The sequence below is a fragment of the Microcaecilia unicolor genome, chromosome 7 (assembly GCF_901765095.1).
Source record: "Microcaecilia unicolor chromosome 7, aMicUni1.1, whole genome shotgun sequence".
Classification (NCBI taxonomy): domain Eukaryota; kingdom Metazoa; phylum Chordata; class Amphibia; order Gymnophiona; family Siphonopidae; genus Microcaecilia; species Microcaecilia unicolor.
In genome coordinates this window covers 284717801-284737584 of record NC_044037.1, presented here as the reverse complement: position 1 = coordinate 284737584, position 19784 = coordinate 284717801, and the positions used below count along the sequence as shown (strand labels likewise).

At 42.6% G+C, this 19784-nt stretch overlaps 2 protein-coding genes across 2 annotated transcripts in view; one reads left to right on the top strand and one right to left on the bottom strand.

Moving 5' to 3' along the window:
• The window catches only part of HSPBAP1 (HSPB1 associated protein 1), a 150936-nt gene extending 146234 nt beyond the window's left edge, over nt 1-4702 (bottom strand). Inside the window, exon 1 of the mRNA XM_030210164.1 lies at nt 4322-4702. Coding sequence (XP_030066024.1) covers nt 4322-4406 — 85 coding nt within the window. The 5' untranslated portion in view covers nt 4407-4702. The remainder of the gene's footprint in view (nt 1-4321) is intronic.
• A 399-nt stretch (nt 4703-5101) lies between these two features.
• SLC49A4 (solute carrier family 49 member 4) overlaps nt 5102-19784 on the top strand; it is a 117479-nt gene continuing 102796 nt past the window's right edge. Inside the window, exon 1 of the mRNA XM_030209163.1 lies at nt 5102-5494. Coding sequence (XP_030065023.1) covers nt 5200-5494 — 295 coding nt within the window. The 5' untranslated portion in view covers nt 5102-5199. The remainder of the gene's footprint in view (nt 5495-19784) is intronic.

Sequence of the window (19784 nt, the reverse complement as noted above, 5' to 3'; positions counted from 1 at the left end):
GAGGATGAAGTACTTCTGTGTACAAAAGAAGAGCGAGACTTGGGGATGATTAACAGATAGAAAAGGCGACAGTAAAAGTCGGAAGGATTTTTGGGTGCATAGAAGCATGGCCAGAAGGAAAAAAGAGATGATAGTGCCTTTGTATAAGTCTCTAGTGAAACCCCATATAGAATCCTGTGTGCAATTCTGGAGACCACACCTTCAAAAAGATATAAACAGGATGGATTTTTTTTTTCTGTGTGGTAAGCCGGATTCTCTCCTATTCCTTTACCCTTTACTATTACTGTCCAAGTTATTACTGTAGTTCTTTTTTGATTGAGACTTTCTTCTACACCACTATGATGATATCCACCTTAGTGGTACATCAAATAAAGCGAAACTGAACCGGACTCGGTCAAGAGGGCAGCTACAAAACTGGTCTGTGGTCTCTGTCAAAAAGCGTATGGGGACAGACTTATAGACCTCAATATGTAAACTCTGGAAGAAAAGCGGGAGAGAGGGGACATGAGAGAGACGTTTAAATATCTTAGTGGCATTAATGTACAGGAGGAGAGCCTTTTTCAAATTAAGGAAAACTTTGGATTGCGAGGTCATAAGATGAAGTTATTCAGAAATACACCAATGCATTCTCTTCTGAATTCTCATCCCCCGTAATTTTATCACATTTATACCTTTACTCACAGAAAAATGTTATACCGAATGTTCTCTTGCTAATGTTCTATTACCCTATCAGTTTCCCGTTGTCTCTTTCCACTGTTCCATTGTTCTCTTCCTTTGTCCTATTCCCTAACGACACTTGACTCTGTCTTCACATAACTGTCACAATGTAATCCATAACTGAGTTGTAACAAATTGTACTTCCATCATTTACAATGTATTGTAAGCCACACTGAGCCCGCAAATAGGTGGGAAAATGTGGGATACAAATGCAATAAATAAATAAAATAAAATAAATATAAGCTCAGAAGCAGTGGCAGCCCTTCCATTAGGTCAACTGAGGCAGGGGCCTCAAGCGGCACTCTTCATGCAGCGGTATTTTGCCACTGCCGCCTGCTGGCCAGCATGCTTACATCTCTCCTTCCTCCCGGGCCAGTATCGTTCCTTTCCACTCCCTACACCGGCTGCCGACTGGATTCTCCCCCCTTCTATTCTCAGCCCCTTGCCCCAAGTCTACCTTCTTTTTTTGTTTTCCAAAACTCAGTAGCACCAGCGATTCCCACACACTGCCCTGCCAGCAGCACCGGCTTCTTTTCTGTACTGTGGACCACTTCTCTAACAGTAGAAAGAAGAAGCCAGTGCAGGCAGCAAGGCAGCATACAGGAATCACTGCAGACGACTTTTGGAAAACAAAAAAGGAAGGTAGACTCAGGGAAGGGGGTTGAGGAATGAAGGGGGGAGATGCCAGACCATAGCCAGATTGGGGGGGGGGGGGTGAAAGTGTGAAAGGAGACATGTTAGACTGGGGGGGTGGGGGACATACAAGGGGGTCAGAGTGCCATCTCATCCCTCGCCTAATGCAGCAGATTGCCTTGGGCTGCCCCTGCTCAGGAATAATCTAAGGAAATACTTAAGAATGTAAGAATAGCCATACTGGGTCAGACCAATGGTGTATCAAGGCCAGTATCCTGCTTCTTACAGAGGCCAATCCAGGTCACAAGTACCTGGCAGAAACCCAATTAGTAGAACATTCCATGCGACCAATCCCAGGGCAAGCGGTAGCTTCCCCCATGTCCATCTGAAGAACAGACTATGGACTTTTCCCTCTGGAACTTGTCTGTACCTTTTTTAAACCCAGATACGCTAACCACAGTCACCACATCCTCCGGCAATGACTTCCAGAGCTTAACTGTTCTTTGAGTGAAAAAATATTTCCTCCTATTTGTTTTAAAAGTATTTCCATATAATTTCATTGAGTGTCACCTTGTCTTTGTACTTTTTGAAAGAGTGAAAAATCGATTCACCTTTACCTGTTCTACACTACTCAGGATTTTGTAGACTTCAATCATATCCTCCCTCACCGTCTCCTGTCCAAGCTGAAGAGCCCTAACCTCTTTAGCCTTTCCTCATATGAGAGTAGTTCCATCTCATAATTTTGGTTACTCTTCTTTGAACCTATTCTAATTCCGCTATATCTTTTTTGAGATACAGCGACCAGAATTGAACGCAATACTGAAGATGAGGTTGCACCATGGAGTGATACAGAAGTATTATAATACTCTGTCTTATTTTGCATTCCTTTCCTAATAATTCCTAGCATCCTGTTTGCTTTTTTTTTGGCCGCTGCTATCATACACTGGGCAGATTTTTGCATATTGTCTATAATAACACTTAGATCTTTTTCTTGAGTGCTGACTCCTAAGGTGGACCTTAGCGTCTCTTTAGAGAGAGAGAGATCTGCTCATGTTTGTGTATATATCTGTGAAGCTGATAATTAAATTATTTATATCTAGGTAGAGGCACCAATTTTCTGGATAAATACCACTGACCAATATCCAGCAGCTGGCATCACACCTAGATTTTCAGCACTGTGATATCTGCCCTGATTATTCGAGAATATATTTAAATAGTGTTGTTGGCATTTAAAGGTTTGAATACCGATATGTATATGTATTTATATAGATCTACAGATCTGTATACCCGTCCATATACCTGTATAGAGAGAGCGCAGCGTATGTGTAAATATAAAGGAAATACACTGATCTAATTTGGATGGCAGAGGCGGGGCTGGTGGTTGGGAGGCGGGGCTAGTGCTGGGCAGACTTATATGGTCTGTGCCCTGAAAATGACAGATACAAATCAAGGGGCTGGTGGTTGGGAGGCGGGGCTAGTGCTGGGCAGACTTATATGGTCTGTGCCCTGAAAATGACAGATACAAATCAAGGAGCTGGTGGTTGGGAGGCGGGGCTAGTGCTGGGCAGACTTCTACGGTCTGTGCCCTGAAAAAGACAGATACAAATCAAGGTAAAGTATACACAAAAAGTAGCACATACGAGTTATCTTGTTGGGTAGACTGGATGGACCGTGCAGTCTTTTTCTGCGGTCATCTACTATGTTACTATGTACTAGGAAACGTGCCTCTCACATCTCAGGGCACAATACTTTTTTACATTAGGGGTGGTGGACACATGGAACAGCCGCCCGGTGGAGGTGGTGGAAACAAGGACTGCATTTGCATTCAAGAAAGCTTGGGACAGGCATGTGGGATTGCTTAGGGAGAGAAGGAGATAGCTGATGCTGTGGATGGGCAGACTGGATTTATTTTATTTATTTTGTTACATTTGTACCCCGTGCTTTCCCACTCATGGCAGGCTCAATGCGGCTTACATGGGGCAATGGAGGGTTAAGTGACTTGCCCAGAGTCACAAGGAGCTGCCTGTGCCTGAAGTGGGAATTGAACTCAGTTCCTCAGTTCCCCAGGACCAAAGTCCACCACCCTAACCACTAGGCCACTCCTCCACAGTTGCTACTATTTGAGATTGGCCTTTGCAGATCACCAATGTGTTCCACTAGCAACATTCCATGTAGAAGTTGGCCCTTGCAGATCACCCGCGCAGGCTTCTGCTTCTGTGAGTCTGACGTGCAGGACGTCAGACTCACAGAAACAGAAGCCTGCGCAGCCTTCTACATGGAATGTTGCTAGTGGAATAGCAACATTCCATGTAGAATCTCCAATAGTAGCAACATTCCATGTAGAATCTCCAATAGTAGCAACATTCCATGTAGAATCTCCAATAGTATCTATTTTATTTTTGTTACATTTGTACCCTGCGCTTTCCCACTCATGGCAGGCTCAATGCAGCTTACATGGGGCAATGGAGGGTTAAGTGACTTGCCCAGAGTTCCACTAGCAACATTCCATGTAGACGTCGGCCCTTGCAGATCACCAATCTGGCCGCGCAGGGTTCTGCTTCTGTGAGTCTGACGTCCTGCACGTCAGACTCACAGAAACAGAAGCCTGCGCAGCCTTCTACATGGAATGTTGCTAGTGGAATAGCAACATTCCATGTAGAATGTCCAATAGTAGCAACATTCCATGTAGAATCTCCAATAGTATCTATTTTATTTTTGTTACATTTGTACCCCGCGCTTTCCCACTCATGGCAGGCTCAATGCGGCTTACATGGGGCAATGGAGGGTTAAGTGACTTGCCCAGAGTCACAAGGAGCTGCCTGTGCCTGAAGAGGGAATCAAACTCAGTTCCCCAGGACCATTGGGCCTTTATCTGCCATCATGCTTCTATGAGGCTGTAGATGCCTGTTAGCAACCTCACAGGCACAAGCACAAATGTCAGGCCATCAACCTGCTGCAGCTACCCATTTACCTTGACAGGGTCCTTCAGCATCGCTTCTCTTTCGTCCGCCCTCTTTCCCGTCTGTCCCCGCACGCTTCTCTGAAGGGCTCTGCATGCTGGAGCCACTCCAACCACTCTCCCTTACTGTCCTCCCGGCGCGAACTCTTCAAGGTTCAGGCAGGGCTCCGCGCGCGCCTCTTCTCTCCCTGAAGAGCGCCGTTTCCTCCTCAAAGTGCCCGGCCACTCGCGCTACTAGGGTCCCTTCCATTAAGCATCCTGCTGCAACACCGGCTACGGTTTCTTTCATTTATTTTTAACCCCTATTTACATTTACAAACGTCCAAATCAGAGAAAACACAGAAAGGTCAAGATACCCGGAGCTTGACAGAAAGAGAGAAAGAAACCCCTAAACCTACTTCCTGACTGAGCTATGTAAACCAGTTCCCCATTGGTGGCTATCGGCGGTTTCCTATTGGTCCGCGAACGGTGCTTTTTCATTGGCCCAACGTTACTGGGCTTCCTCCCGGGTTAGCGTTGACAGGGAGCGTCTGCAAATTGTAGCGCGCAGGAGAGTGCCTTTAACTCCAGAAAGCAAATGTCAATTCGTTTTTCAGTTTCTTTTTTGGGGGGGGACTGGCCACATGGTAGCTAGCCTTGAAAAACGGGCTGCTGGGGACTGACAGAAACACCAACCTAAAGAACTGAAGTGCAACACTTTTCAGACGGTCCCTCCCCTGCACGGTGTGGGTGGGGGCTGGCGTAAGGTAGGTGGTTCCCTTGTTGGCTTCCTTCCCCAGTGCTCACGAGTCTTGTTGGTGAAATCCCGGGAGCGGCGGCTGCTCCACTGTTTAGCCCCACAACAACAGCAGCAGCAGTAGTGGAGGACCGGCGGTGGTTCGGGTGCCACCATGGGCTCGGACTGGAGTAGTCCCGAGGAGAGGGAAGCCCTGCTCGTGCGGGCCCCGCAGCCGGCTCCGGGGGTGGGCGGCCGAAGCCGGGTGTACAGGCGGCGCTGGCTCGTGCTCTTTCTCTTTTCGCTGCTGGGCTTCGTGCAGGGCCTGGTCTGGAATTCCTGGGGCCCCATCCAGAACTCGGCCAAGGCAGCTTACGGCTTCTCCAGCTTCGACATCGCCCTGCTGGTCCTGTGGGGGCCTATCGGCTTCCTTCCTTGTTTCTTCTTTATGTGGCTGATGGATAAAAAGGGTGAGCTGGCTCTGCCCTGTTTGTTGGGGCTTTATTTCTTCATGGGGGGGGGGGGGTTCTTGCGGGTGCTGGGCTGATAGATTATGTAAATGCAATTGGTAGGTCATCCTCTCATGAAGGGGAAATGGGACTTGATATACAGCCTTTCTGAGGTTTTTGCAACTACATTCAAAGCGATTTACATATATTTAGGTACTTATCTTGTACCAGGGGCAATGGAGGGTTAAGTGACTTGCCCAGAGTCACAAGGAGCTGCAGTGGGAATTTAACTTAGTTCCACAGGATGAAAGTCCACCGCACTAACCACTAGGCAACGCCTCCACTCATTCCACCAATAAGAGCCAACCTCATCAGTGATGTCACAATGGCTTGACTTGGTTCACTTCTGATATTGTGATGTCATAAGGGAAATGGGATTTGATATACCGCTTTTCTGAGGTTTTTGCAACTACATTCAAAGCGGTTTACATATATTCAGGTACTTATTTTGTACCAGGGGCAATGGAGGGTTAAGTGACTTGCCCAGAGTCACAAGGAGCTGCAGTGGGAATCGAACTCAGTTCCCCAGGATGAAAGTCCACCGCACTAACCACTAGGCTACTCCTCCACTCATTCCACCAATAAGAGCCAACCTAATCAGTGATGTCACAATGGCTTGATTGCCCAATACTTGGTTCACTTCTGATATTGTGATGCCATAAGGGAAATGGGATTTGATATACCGCCTTTCTGAGGTTTTTGCAACTACATTCAAAGCAGGTACTTATTTTGTACCAGGGGCAATGGAGGGTTAAGTGACTTGCCCAGAGTCATAAGGAACTGCAGTGGGAATTGAACTCAGTTCCCCAGAATCAAAGTCCACTGCACTAACCACCAGGCTACTCCTCCACTCCATTCATGAGGGCTTTCTCCTGGTAAACAGCTTTATTTTTTCTTGGAAGTCCATGGAGTGGTTCTCGCTGTTCAGTGCTGCTACGCCATGCAGTCAAATAAAGAAAACAGGAGACGGGGTGTTCCTATTTAGTAGGCGGAGCTTGCCGCCGTTTTAGTTCACCCAAAACTATAGCAAACGCTACTGACAACAATAGCAAAATATTTATGCGTGGTCCATCTGTAAAAAGTCTAAATCTGATCCAGTTGGATAGGCAGTGCTTTAAAAGGTGGAGGACATATTTTTTTTTTGTTTACTTGACAGCTTTTTAATTTATTTGAAAGCTTTCCACATCTATTACTACTACACTACTACAAATCATTTCTGTAGCGCTAACAGTCATACGCAGCGCTTCACAGTTGAACATGAAAAAAGACAGTCCCTGCTCAAAAGAGCTTACAATCTAAGTCAGGACAGACAAATAGGACACACAGGGAAAAGGGACTATTGAAGAGAGGAAGACAAGAAAAAGGTTACGAGCAGGTGACAAGTTAGGAATTGAAAGCAGTATCAAACAGGTAGGCCTTTAGCCCGGATTTGAAGGCAGCCAGGGATGGAGCTTAACGTAATAAATATCATATATATATATATATAAACCAGAAACTATATTGACTCAAAAATAAAACAAACCAAACACCCCAAATAATAAATTAAATTAAATTAAATATGTGCTCAGTTTTTTTGGTGTATAAACACAGACTCAGGAATTGAGATGTTATAACACTTTTTCAGACATCATAGCACGCCCTGCCTCCTCCTAATAAAATTGTAGCTCAAAACAAATTGTTTATATAAATAAAGCTGTTACTTAGCTTAGTCAGTAGATGTGATGTAGTTGCTGTTGCTTGGCGTGTATCATTCACTTAATGTAACTTCCTGGTCAATGTATTACTTTTATAGTGCAAAAAATCTTCAATCAAAACCATTGAACAAAACAAAATAAATTCCCAAGTTCCCTACATGGACCATGTTTCAACAACATAGTGGCGTCTTTAGGGGAACTAAAAGTGCAGCAGCTTTGGAAGGAAACCACTCCAAATTGATCTCATGACATAAACATTGTATAGCAGTAAGACAGCTTAAAACTTATTGTAGCTAGTAGAACAGCAGTTATAAACTCTGTATTTTGTGCTTATTTTTCTACACTGTTCTGTACAAATACAGATGGCCAAGTTTCAGTGAGGATATCCTGTTTCCTGATTGGTTCATTTTAAAAGTAATCTGCATTGGGAAGTCTGGTGTTAACAAGATGGAATAGACTGCAATTAAATGGAAGTAAAATTAAACTCTAATTGGGGCACATGGAATCACATCTTCATCTCATCTGTTATGTAGAAGTTTACATTTTAGATACACAAATGGATTCTGTTTTTAGGCATGCTTCAGGGACAAGTGGGTTTTTTTTTTTTAAGGCAAATATTTTGTTTCATGCAGCTCGCTTTTGTAATCATTTAACTTCATTAGTGGAACATAACCACAGAAGCATGATATGATTGCATTTTCAATATGGTAATACCCAGCTAAGGAACAGGTTATTTTGAGTTAGTCTTACTGGACCAAACTTGCTTTCATTGTGCCATCACCATCCAGCTGGATAAGCAGTGTCTTAAAAGGTGGAGGATAAAGGATTTAATTTTTTTTTTTTTTTTTTTTTTTTTTACTTTTGTCTCACATTTACCCAAGCAAATGCAGTTTCAATGTGGTTTACATTTGAAAATACAGTGAGACAGAATAATATAATTCAGTTATATCATGGGAGCAAGTACATGGATATGTTTGAAACATTTAACAAAGATTAGGTTACCTTATATACCCAGCTGGGTATTTAAAAGTCTGTCCTTCTAATGATGCCGCATGTTCACAAATCATAGCCGTAAGTATAGATAGTAATAACTATCACATACATATACCAGAACAGGCATGCATGCACACATTGCAAAAGTAAACAACTTCTACAGAGTACATCCAAAATTTTAAGTTTTATTTTCTCATTTCCATCTTCCAAAATTCCAGTCAGCAGATGTACAGATCAACAGGACCCAAAGCAGTCAAAAGTTTTAAAAAAAAAGAGGGAACAAAAATACAGTTTATACCTAATTGTTTAACCACCCTTAGGATTCACCTTTGGATTATTAAAACAAAGTTTACAGCAAATGCCCTTAATATGTAATACTTGGTATCGCTAATGAACAGTGATGGAATATTCACATAGCAAGCTGCCTGAGCCAACAGATTTATTTTCCATTGAACATAATTAACTTTGTATGAACTTGGCTGCTGATACTGTGCTGAAATGGACAATGTTGTCAAATTTAGACTGCCTCTGGACAGAACTTCCGCATGAAGGAAGCCCCTACCTCTTCAGTACATATCTGTGAAACAGTAGTAGTGAAGTGAAAAAAAAAAAAAAAAAAAGCAAGTGCATTTTTATAATATACCACTGCATTCCACAAAACAAAAAGGAGCAAATTCCCACATGCCATCTTTTTTCTTTTGATGTAGGCACAGGAAAAAAAAGATGTTAATGCTACCGTTTTCAACCCAATTAATGTTTGTTTTTTTTTAATTGTACTTAGCAAACATATAAACGGCAAGTGACCGACTCACCTGCAGATGAGCAGTAGAGACTTCCCTCTCCGTCCCGCCCTCGCGTCAAGACGTGATGACGTCAGAGGGCGGAACAGAGAGGGAAACGGAGTCGGAGTCACTGTCGGATGCTGCCGCCTGGAAACGAACATTGTGCGCACCAACCTCCACCCTTCCTCCCCCATCCCCGCCACCGCTCCCGCCCTCCTCCGCATCGGGCACGGAGGGTAGCTGGAAATCTCGCCCGTTTTTACGGGCTTAACGGCTAGTAAATAGTAAGTCTGATTAAGTGCTTGATTCTCATAACATGATGTCTGTTTTGGTAGCCCTTTACTACTTTCTATGTAACACTAACTGGTATCTCCTAATCTACTAACAACGACGCAATAAATCAAATACTAGGTGAAAACATCTCTGCATGAATACAGGAAGTGCCTCCACATGACACAATGATTTAAAATGTAGAACAAATTAGTACTCTAACCAATGAAACCAACACTTCCTCTGTGTACATCCGTATGCTGCACAAGCCATAATGTTGGAAAATATAAGTGAGATTCAATAAAAATGCTACCAACAATAAAGAATGACGGGGATTCAGCAGCTCCTAGGGTTGCTTGCTTTATTTTGAGTGTACTAATGATGACTGCGCGGGGGAATGGGAAACGGCGACTAACCAAATTGTCACCCCCCATCTCCTGTTTTCTTCAACCTCCTTGGTCCTCCTCATTCTTCTGTCTATGGTAGCAATCATAGTGAAAGAGTAATTATAAAGGGATTGATTAAATGATTAGTCCTTCTGAGCATTTTATGACAGTCTATACAATTGCACTTAACAGTTGTAGTTATTATTGCTATTTAATATTTATATACAGCTCCAGTGGTGTAGTAAGGGAAGCTAGCACCCAGTGCCAGCAGTCCACCCCCTGCCCCATTATGCCGTTGCTGTGGACAGCCTCTTACCTCCCTACCACTGGATCATAGATGAATTACTTCTTTACTCTTTCCAAAAATACTAGGAGTAGTAAATTTAAATCAAATCGGAGAAAATATTTCTTCACTCATTGTGTAATTAAACTCTGGAATTCATTGCCAAACAATGTGGTAAAATCAGTTAGCTTAGCAGGGTTTTAAAAAGATTTGCATAACTTCCTAAAAGAAAAGTCCATAAGCCGTTATTAAGATGGAGTTGGGGAAAATCCGCTGCTTCTTCAACAAGGCCTACAATGAGAACCTATAACCTCACTAAGTCACCTCACCAACCCACTCAATTATGAATGCCCACCTTCTATAACTATCCTAATCACTCCTTTCCTTCTTCCCTTCCTTGATCGCTACACACGACTAAATGTATCTGATATCCTGATATGACAATGTCAATAAATCTATGTAAGCCACATTGAGCCTGCAAATAGGTGGGGGAACGTGGGATACAAATGCAATAAATGAAAAATAATAAAAATCATCCTTTACCCTCCTGGTTCCAGAACTTCCTTTTAATTGAAAGAAACTTGCCTTCTATGCGTTTATGCCTAGGAGATATTAAATGTCTATCTTATCTCCCCTTTCTTGCTTTTCTTCTGAAGTATGCATATTGAGATCCATCCAGCTACCTAATACATGTCCATCTCATAGCAAGAGTTTTGCATTTTATTTCTAACTAGCCGTTGAGCCCGTAAAAACGGGCTGGTATTGGGGGTTTTCCTTCCCCTCCCCTTCCCCACGAGGTCACCACCGCTCCCCCCCCTCGGAGTCGCCGCCACCCCTCCACCCGCCCTGGGCCCTCTCTTCCCTTCTGAACTTATACATCCATTTGCGGAACGCAGCAAGGCACATCAGCTGAGCTGCCGTGGGCCCTTCCTTCTCTGCCTGTGGTCCCGCCCTCCTGTGACGTAAAGTCAGCGAGGGCGGGACACAGGCAGAGAAGGAAGGGGCAGCTCAGCTGATGTGCGTTGCTGCGTTTGGCGAATGGATGTGTAAGTTCAGAAGTGAAGAGAGGGCCCGGGCCGGGTGGAGGGGTGGCGGCGGCGACTCCGAGTGGGGGGGGGGAGCGGTAGCAACCTCAGCGGCGCAGTTTCCCCCTCTGTCCCGCCCCCCCTCCCGTCATCACGTATTGACGCGGGGGCGGGACAGAGAGGGAAGTCTCTACTGCACATTTGCGAGTGAGTCGGTCACTCGCCGTTTATATGTTTGATGGAGCCATAGAGATAAGCAGTGGTATGATAAAATAATAAAAGGGTTTCTTAACATATTTGTTAAGGGGTCGTGTCTAAATTGCAGGATGAACTTGTCCCTACCACAAGCAGTTACATACCTGACATCAAAATTCTTTTTGGGAGTTAGGCATTTCCCCTTAAATCACAGGTCTGGAACCTAGGGGTACTCGACAATCTATGCTGATCCCACAGATCTAAGCAACTTTTCAGGAGCTGCTTCTGTCGTCTGTGACTATACTATCTCTCTTCATACATCAAGAAGGCTGGATTACTGTAATGCCCTTTGTTATTGTGACTACAGAGAGTTTGCACCAGCTCCAATTGATTCAGAACACCATAGCAAGCTTCTCTGGCTACCAGTACAATACATAATGTAGTAGGTGATGGCAGATAGAGGTGAATGGTCCACCCATTCTACCCAACAGTCACACTCAGTTCACAATTAAACCAGAAAGGTAGGGTCACATGCTGCACTGGGCTGGTGGGGGGGGGGGGGGGGGGGCGAAGGGAATGGAAGAAGGATGGAGAAATAGGGGGGGGGGTGGAGGGAAGAGATGTTGGATAGTGGGTGGAAGTTTGGGAGGGAGAGAGATGGAGATGTTGGGTGGGGAGAGCAGAGAGGGAAGAAACTGGACACGATGAGGGATAGAGACACAGAAAGGAGATAGTGGGCATGGGGGAGGTGCTTAGAGACAGACACAAAGCAGTAATGAACATGGGGGGGGGGCACAAGGGACATCCTAGACATGGGGAGCATAGGAACAGGGACACAGAGGGATGGTGCTGGATATTGAAGGATAGGGGTGATGTTGAACAAGGGGGGCAGGGTCAAAGAGGGGAGATGCTGAACATAGGGGGGAAAAAGGGACAGGGACACAGAGGGAGATGGATGATGGATGTGGAGAGAGAAGAGAGGAGAAATGGACAGAAGAGCCTGGCAGTATTTAAGAGAAGACAGAGGAAAGTGGAAACCAGCGACTAGGACCCACATATTAAAAAAAAAAAATCAAGTGACCAGACAGAGATAGAAAAATCATTTTTTTATTTTCTATTTAATGATTAGAAAATATCAGTTTTTTGGAATGTTCAACTACCAGAGCTGGTGTTGGACATGAATGAGGTCCATGACAGTAATTTTGGGAGGAGACCAGGCTGTTCTTTCTTCAGGTTCAGGGAGGCTTAGGGCCTTCTCTGGCCAGGGAGTAGACAGTTGCCCTTGTTGCACCACCATCTCAATACTATGCCTGACAGCTGGTATCTTTATATTTTGTACAGTACAGGGGGAAGTGTATATTTCTGTTTCTCTGGTGGTGCAAGAGTTGACTTCATGGGGTTTTAGTTTCATTTCTGTTTACATATTTCTATTTCTAGTTTGCAGCCACTTATTCTGTATTTGGTATCTGTGTGATCAAGACTGGGTATTCTATTGGCATGTGTTTTCTACGTAGCAATCTGTAGTACTTTGTTCAGTTTTCCCAATAGTTGTATTGATGTTCTAGGACCCACTGTAATATTTAGAGCACTGCCTTTTTTGTAGGTAGTGTTTTTGTTTTGGAAGTTAATGCAAAATGCTAGATTTTGCTCAGTGTCCTGAGTGACTTTTTTGTAGAGCTGTGTAAACTTCACATTATGCCTGGTATTGAAAAGGTTTATGTTGTGTTAATGAGATTACACCAGAATCAGAAATGTTTTTATATGGTGAATTTTAGAGGGGAAAAATAGTGCTGCTTGTGTGGCATCCTGGAGTTATTTTGGCAGTGGGGGGCAGTTTGGGTGTGGCAGGTGTGGGTTTTTGTCTTTCAAAACAAAACTGGCTACCCTAGGCAACTTGGTCTCCAAGAAGCAGCATAGTAAATGAATGACGGCAGATAAAGACCTGTATGGTCCATCCAGTCTGCCCAACAAGATAAAGTATCGCATACCATGTAAAATGAGTTTATGTGTATACCCGAGTTTGATTTGACTTTGTCTCATTAATCCATGCTTATGTATATGCTCTGTAATTTTTTTCTTTATAAGTCTCTATCGTTTTGCCTGGCACCCCATTATAAAAGTTACCCCCATACTGCCAATCACCTCAATGAGTACAGGACTTTGAGAACCCCAAGCGATCTCAGCCCATCCTGTTAAAGGCATCTATCAGTTATATAAGAACATAAGTATTGTGGGACAGACCAAAGGTCCATCAAGCCCAGCATTCTGTTTCCAACAGTGGCCAATCCAGGGCACAAATACCTGGCAAGATCCAAAAAAGTACAAAACATTTATGTTGCTTATCCCAGAAATAAGCAGTGGAGTTTCCCCAAGTCCAAGTCCCAAGCTAGCACATTTGCTTATTTCCGATCTGACGAAGAAGGGCAACCTTCGAAAGCTAATCAAGAAATGTATTAAGTTATGTCCAATAAAAAAGGTATCATCTTATTTTCTTTGATTTCTATTGATAACCTTAAGAGTGGACTAACAAGGCTACCACACTCCTCTACCCAAGTCCATTGTAATAATGGTCTATGGACTTTCCTTTAGGAAGCCGCCCAAATCTTTTAAAAACCCCGCTAAGCTAATCGCCTTTACCACATTCTCTGGCAGTGAATTCCAGAATTTAATTACACGTTGAGTGAAGAAACTTTTTCTCCGATTTGTTTTAAATTTTCTACTTTGTAGCTTCATCGAATGCCCCCTAGTCCTAGTATTTTTGGAAAGAGTAAACAGATGCTTCAAGTCTACCCTTCCCACTCCACTCTATCATATCTCCCCTCAGCTGTCTTTTCTCCAAGATGAAGAGCCCTAGCTGCTTTAGCCTTTCCTCATCTGGGAAGTCGGCTCATCCCCTTTCTCATTTTTGTTGCCCTTCTCTGCATCTTTTCTAATTCCACTATACCCTTTTTGAGATGCGGCGACCAGAATTGAACACGATATTCAAGGTGTGGTCGCACCATGGAGTGATACAAAGGCATTATAACGTCCTCATTTTTGTTTTCCATTCCTTACCTAATAATACATTCTAACATTCTATTTGCTTTCTTAGCCGCCGCAGCACACTGAGCAGAAGGTTTCAACGTATCATCAGTGACAGCACCTAGATCCCTTTCTTGGTCTGTGACTCCTATCGTGGAACCTTGCATGACATAGCTATAATTTGGGTTCCTCTTTCCCACATGCATCACTTTGCACTTGGTCACATTAAAAGTCATCCGCCATTTAGATGCCCAGTCTCCCAGTTTCATAAGGTCTTCTTGTAATTTTTCACAATCCTTCCGCGAATTAACAACTTTGAATAACTTTGTGTTGTCAGCAGATTTAAAAACCTCACTAGTTAATGAGCATCTGACTGCATCATGTCCCGCCCTAATGAAAACCTGATCAGTGTGGGCACAGTCAACGCGTACTTTCATCACCACACTCTCTTAACAAACATTTGTCCTTCCTCAGCCAGCCTTGCTAAGCAGTGGCATGCGGTGAAATGTATAATAGCAGATTCAGTAAATGTGCCAAGCAAGAGGGGCACAACACAGCACTTCCCAACATCATAAAAGCAAGAGAGGCTCAGCAGCCCCAACATCATATCTCCCACTTCAGCAAGAACACCAAAGGTGGCTTGGTGGCCCCAACATAACAGCTCCCACCCCGGAGATTGTGGAACTCAGTGACCCCAACACAATACCACCTGTTTCACGTCTTGGTCCTCTGTCCCCCAGTAACTATATCCAACAACTTTGTGCAATGTACACACAGTGGTTGGCGTGCCAGGAATAATGTGGGGTATCAATGTCTTAAATGCAGTATTTTTATTAGCATGTGTGTGTGTTGCGCACCTTGGTCTTGAAAGGCTAGGAAATACTGTTGTAGGAAATGAAATATCAAGGGTGACAATGAAATAAAATGTTTATTCCTATTCACGACATATTAGCAGTTGATATCAGTGATATGGAATCCTCTTGTGTCTGCTCCTCATCTAAACCCACCTGAACTCCCTCAATTCTTTCCACATCTATCATGACACTTCAGTTTCCCAGTGTAGGAGACATCTCACACCGAATTCTAAGCTACTACGTGACTCTAGTCTTTTTCCTATGACAGAGACTAAAACCTGTTCTCCTCCAATTTTTTCCAACCTATCACAATTTTGGAAAGAAATTAGACATAATGGGCCAGGAAAACACTAACCTAAAAAAGTAAAATTGGAGAGTTTTTTTTTAAACTATTGAAATACTAGTAAAAAAGCCCCGTTTCTGATGCAAATGAAACGGGGGCTAGCAATGTTTTCTTCTGTGTGCATGTGGGAGTGTGTGTGTGTCCTTGCCCTCTCTCCCCTCCCCCCTCTGAGTCCTTCACTGTTACAGAGCCAGCCATTTGATTTCGTGCTCTGCTGTTTTCCTTCACTGACTGTTTGTGTTACAGAGAGGGCGGGGCACACACTCATGGGGAAACCGGATATCTCTCCCCCTTCACACTTCCGTCTGGAGGCTTCATAGAACCTTGGTGTTGCCTTTTATATAGAGAGAAGAGGCAAGGGGTCATAATAGCCTCCCATACTGTATATATGTCGATTTTACAGCTCGTTTTTGCAACACCCCAAACAACGGAATAAGATATCCCGATGTAGTTTCTCTTACCTTGGCAGCTCAAGTTAGATTAACCTTCCAGAAGGGCAGCGATGTATCTTGCTGCCCCTCTAGTGCTAGGAGGCAGGCCCTTCTCCATTGTCTGCACTGCCGTACCCTCTCTTGAATCTGCCATACTTCCAGGTACTGATTTTTGTCCTGGGCTGTGTGAAGCCTGGTTGGCACTAAAGTCTGCCACATCATCTGGTGCTCCTCCAAAATTGGGTACTCAGCACCTGACAAGTGTGTCTGGATCATCCGCTATAGGGCCCCTGCTCTCTCCTTCTGCTCTTCCATCTCCTTGCAGAAAAAAAGGAGTGCTAATGCTGAGCAGGCACAAATTTGAGGTGGGGGTGGGGTGGGGGCCCTCTCAAACATCTACTACTGATGCCTTCTTGACCACGTCCTCAGTTTGTTTGTTTCTTTAAATATGTACAGAATATGCACTTTTTTTTTTTAGGCTTTCCTATTCAAACTATGCTCTTATGTATTTCTTTCCCCTTCTAAAAACGTAAACTCTAATGGTAATAGTGCACTGAAAACTTCAATAGCACACCTAAAATTGGTCATAGTGCAAAAGCATTTAGCACCTCCTATTGAGACACTGCTAAGTAAACCCTCACTAACAGCAAAAGTCGCAGTGCATGGTGAATACTAAGTACTAACTAATGTGCAGTTCTAGTTCTTTCTCTATCTAGTTCCCACCCTGTATAACAACTTTGAATTTAACCTCCAAATTTGCGCTTGCTAATCGGCATGACGCTGCGCTGTTAGCATGGATTAGCTGCTACTTCACAAGTGTGCTAATTCACGCTTTTGAACAGGTTTATCTCCGTAGTAAAAGGGCCCCATGGTTGCCCTCGCTCTGTATGCAGAGAATGCTTTTGATAGGGTGGAATGGAAATACCTCTATATCACTATGGAAAAATTTGGTTTTGACCCAAACTTCATAAATATGGTCAAATTATTATATCAACACCCAAAAGCAAGTATTTTGGTCAACAGTAACTATCCTCTTTTTTTTTTTTTTTTTTTTCTGTGTCCAGAGGGGCAAGACAAGGGGCCCCTCTTCTTTTTAACTAGCTATTGCCTTAAGGACTAACCCCAATATAACTGGTTTTAACCTAGGTTCCTGCTCAGTCAAACTATCCTTATACGCTGAAGATCTCTTAATTTATACCACTATTCCATCGATTCCACGTGTTTTATCATTAATCTTGTCCTCGGGCTATAAGATATAATGGGGGGAAAATGGAATGTCTCCCACTTCATGAGGTCATACTCATAGTCCTTTCCATTTAAAGCATAATTGTCTTAGAGAAAATATCTTGGTACATACTTAGGTAGAACTCTTCAAGACACTATTGATAAATATATTGAACTGATCCTCGAAGACCTCTTACTTCAAAGTGGTCTCCCCTGCATTTAAGCTGGTGGGGTTGGCTTGAAATCATAAAAATGACTCTAGCTCCTAGAATTAACTGCTTATTAAGTATGCTGCTAGTAAAGCTTCCTGATACGTTCTTTAAATCAATAGACGGCTACTGACAAAGTTCCACTGGAATTCATACATTTCCTCCCCCTGCATATCTATCAAAACACTGAAATTGCCCAAACAAAATGGCGATGTTAACTTTCCTGATGTTAGTTTAGATCATAGCTCTTTTATTCTTTCTAAAGATTCTCATTGGTTCCCACTTGAACAATATTTTGCTACTTGATCATCTTATTCCATTATATGTGTTGGCTAACTCTGACCCTCATCTCAATTTTTTACCACACAGAAAGAGAAATGTTTTGTTTTTTATTACCCTAGCATTTTTCCAACTGGCTACTTTACTCAGTCTTCTACTGTTATGAATGATCTAAAAACCAAATATTACAATTCTGCCATATAAACCAATTGGGAAAAAGTGCGGGGTACAAAAATAATAAAATAATAATAACCATTTATTTATTTAGTTGTAGCATTTGTATCCCACATTTTCCCACCAATTTGCAGGCTCAATGTGGCTTACATTTGCCGTAATGGCGGTTGCCATTACCGGGTAACAGAATTACAAATGGTATTGCATTAAGGTGCATACATACATGGTAGCATATATGGAACAGATCATGGTATATGTATATACCATGTGCATACATACATGGTAAAGAAAAATAAATTATGATATTGCATGAAAGTTTATGAGAATAAATTGGATTGTAACACACATTAGGTCATCGATTATAGAGAGTCCCTATTCAGCATAAAGTTGAAGTGATAATACTTGATCATGAGTATCGGAGGTTAATCAGTCATGAGGTAAAAGATCGATTATGTATAGATCGTGTATAGCGTTGTTATTTAGTATTTAAGATGGATGTTTATGGTATGCCTTCTTGAAAAGGTCTGTTTTCAGTAGCCTTCGGAAGATGGTTAGATCCTGCATTGTTTTTATGGCCTTCGGTAGTGCGTTCCATAGCTGCGTGCAGATGTATGAGAAACTGGTCGCATATGTGGATTTATATTTTAGCCCTTCACAGTTAGGATAACGGAGATTGAGGAATGTGCGTGATGATCTTTTTGCATTCCTAATAGGCAAGTCTATAAGGTCTGACACATAGGTCGGGGCTTCCCCGTGAACGATTTTGTGGACCAAGGTGCAAACTTTGAACGCAATTTGTTCTTTTAGTGGAAGCCAATGTAGTTTTTCTCTTATAATAATTTCTTTTTTTCCCCACATTAGATCATTCAGAACAGTAGAAGACTGTGAGTAAATAGAATTTAACTTGTATTAACAACACTTCTGCTGTAAACAATTGCACAACTTCAATCTTGATTTATTCCCGATTCCCAATTCTTACAATGGCATCAACTGCGTAGCGTAATTAAATCGACAAAATAGAATTTAACTTGTATTAACACTTGTGCTGTAAACAATTTTATTAAAGGTCCTTGTGTTTTGAATAATCGTGCATCACTGTTCTATAAAACATCGCAATCATATACCAAATTTTCATGCAAGGGTATTCGACAAGTATGGGGGAAAAGAGCTTAAGGGCTCTATTTCAGATGCTCATTGGTCTACTGGTTCGAGAGCATTTTTATCTGCATCCATCACACAATCACTTTTTTCATGTTCCATAGAGCTCTTTGCACTCCAAGGAAATGTAAGGCAACTGGATCTTCTAAATCTGACCTTTTGCTGATCGATCAAACTACGCACAGGAGCTCTAATGCATCTCTTATATGACTGTCCCAATATTGCCATTTATTGGTCTGATTGGAACAAACTAAAAGGTATCTTCAAATTTCAATCACTACTTTCACCAAAATACATAATTTGGAAGTCCGTATCGGTTCCATTCTCTCTCCAATGAAGATAAATTACTGTTTTGACTTTTTGCTTACTATTGCCTTAAAATTGATTAATTTCTCACTGGAAAGACAACTCACAAGTAAACATTTTACATGTGGTGGAATTGGATTTTGCTTTACAAAACGTATGAACAAGCTTAGTTTCTCTTCACCAGGATTACCAGCCAGAATTAAGAAACGGAAACCTTTAGATTTTTTTTTTTTCTCTTAAATAAGGATTCTTTTTAAAAATGTTCATGTTTTAACTCAGCATCTACTTTTCAACCTACTCATTTATGTCGTCTGTTTGATATTGTATTTGTTATTTTGTTACTGTAAAAATCAATTACAATTTTTTTTAAAAAGGGCCACATAGTCGCTGAATGGGGTACCAAGTTTTGATATTAAAATGTTTGTCTGACAAAACTACAAATAAGAGGCCTTGAAAAAGTGTGAACTTTCTTTATCCTTTCTGTAATACTAGTAAAAAAAGGCCCGTTTCTGACACAAATGAAATGGGCGCTAGCAAGGTTTTCCTCGGAGTGTGTATGTTTGAGAGAGTGTATGTGAGAGTGACTGTGTGTGAGAGAGAGTGAGTCTGGGTGCAAGTGTGTCT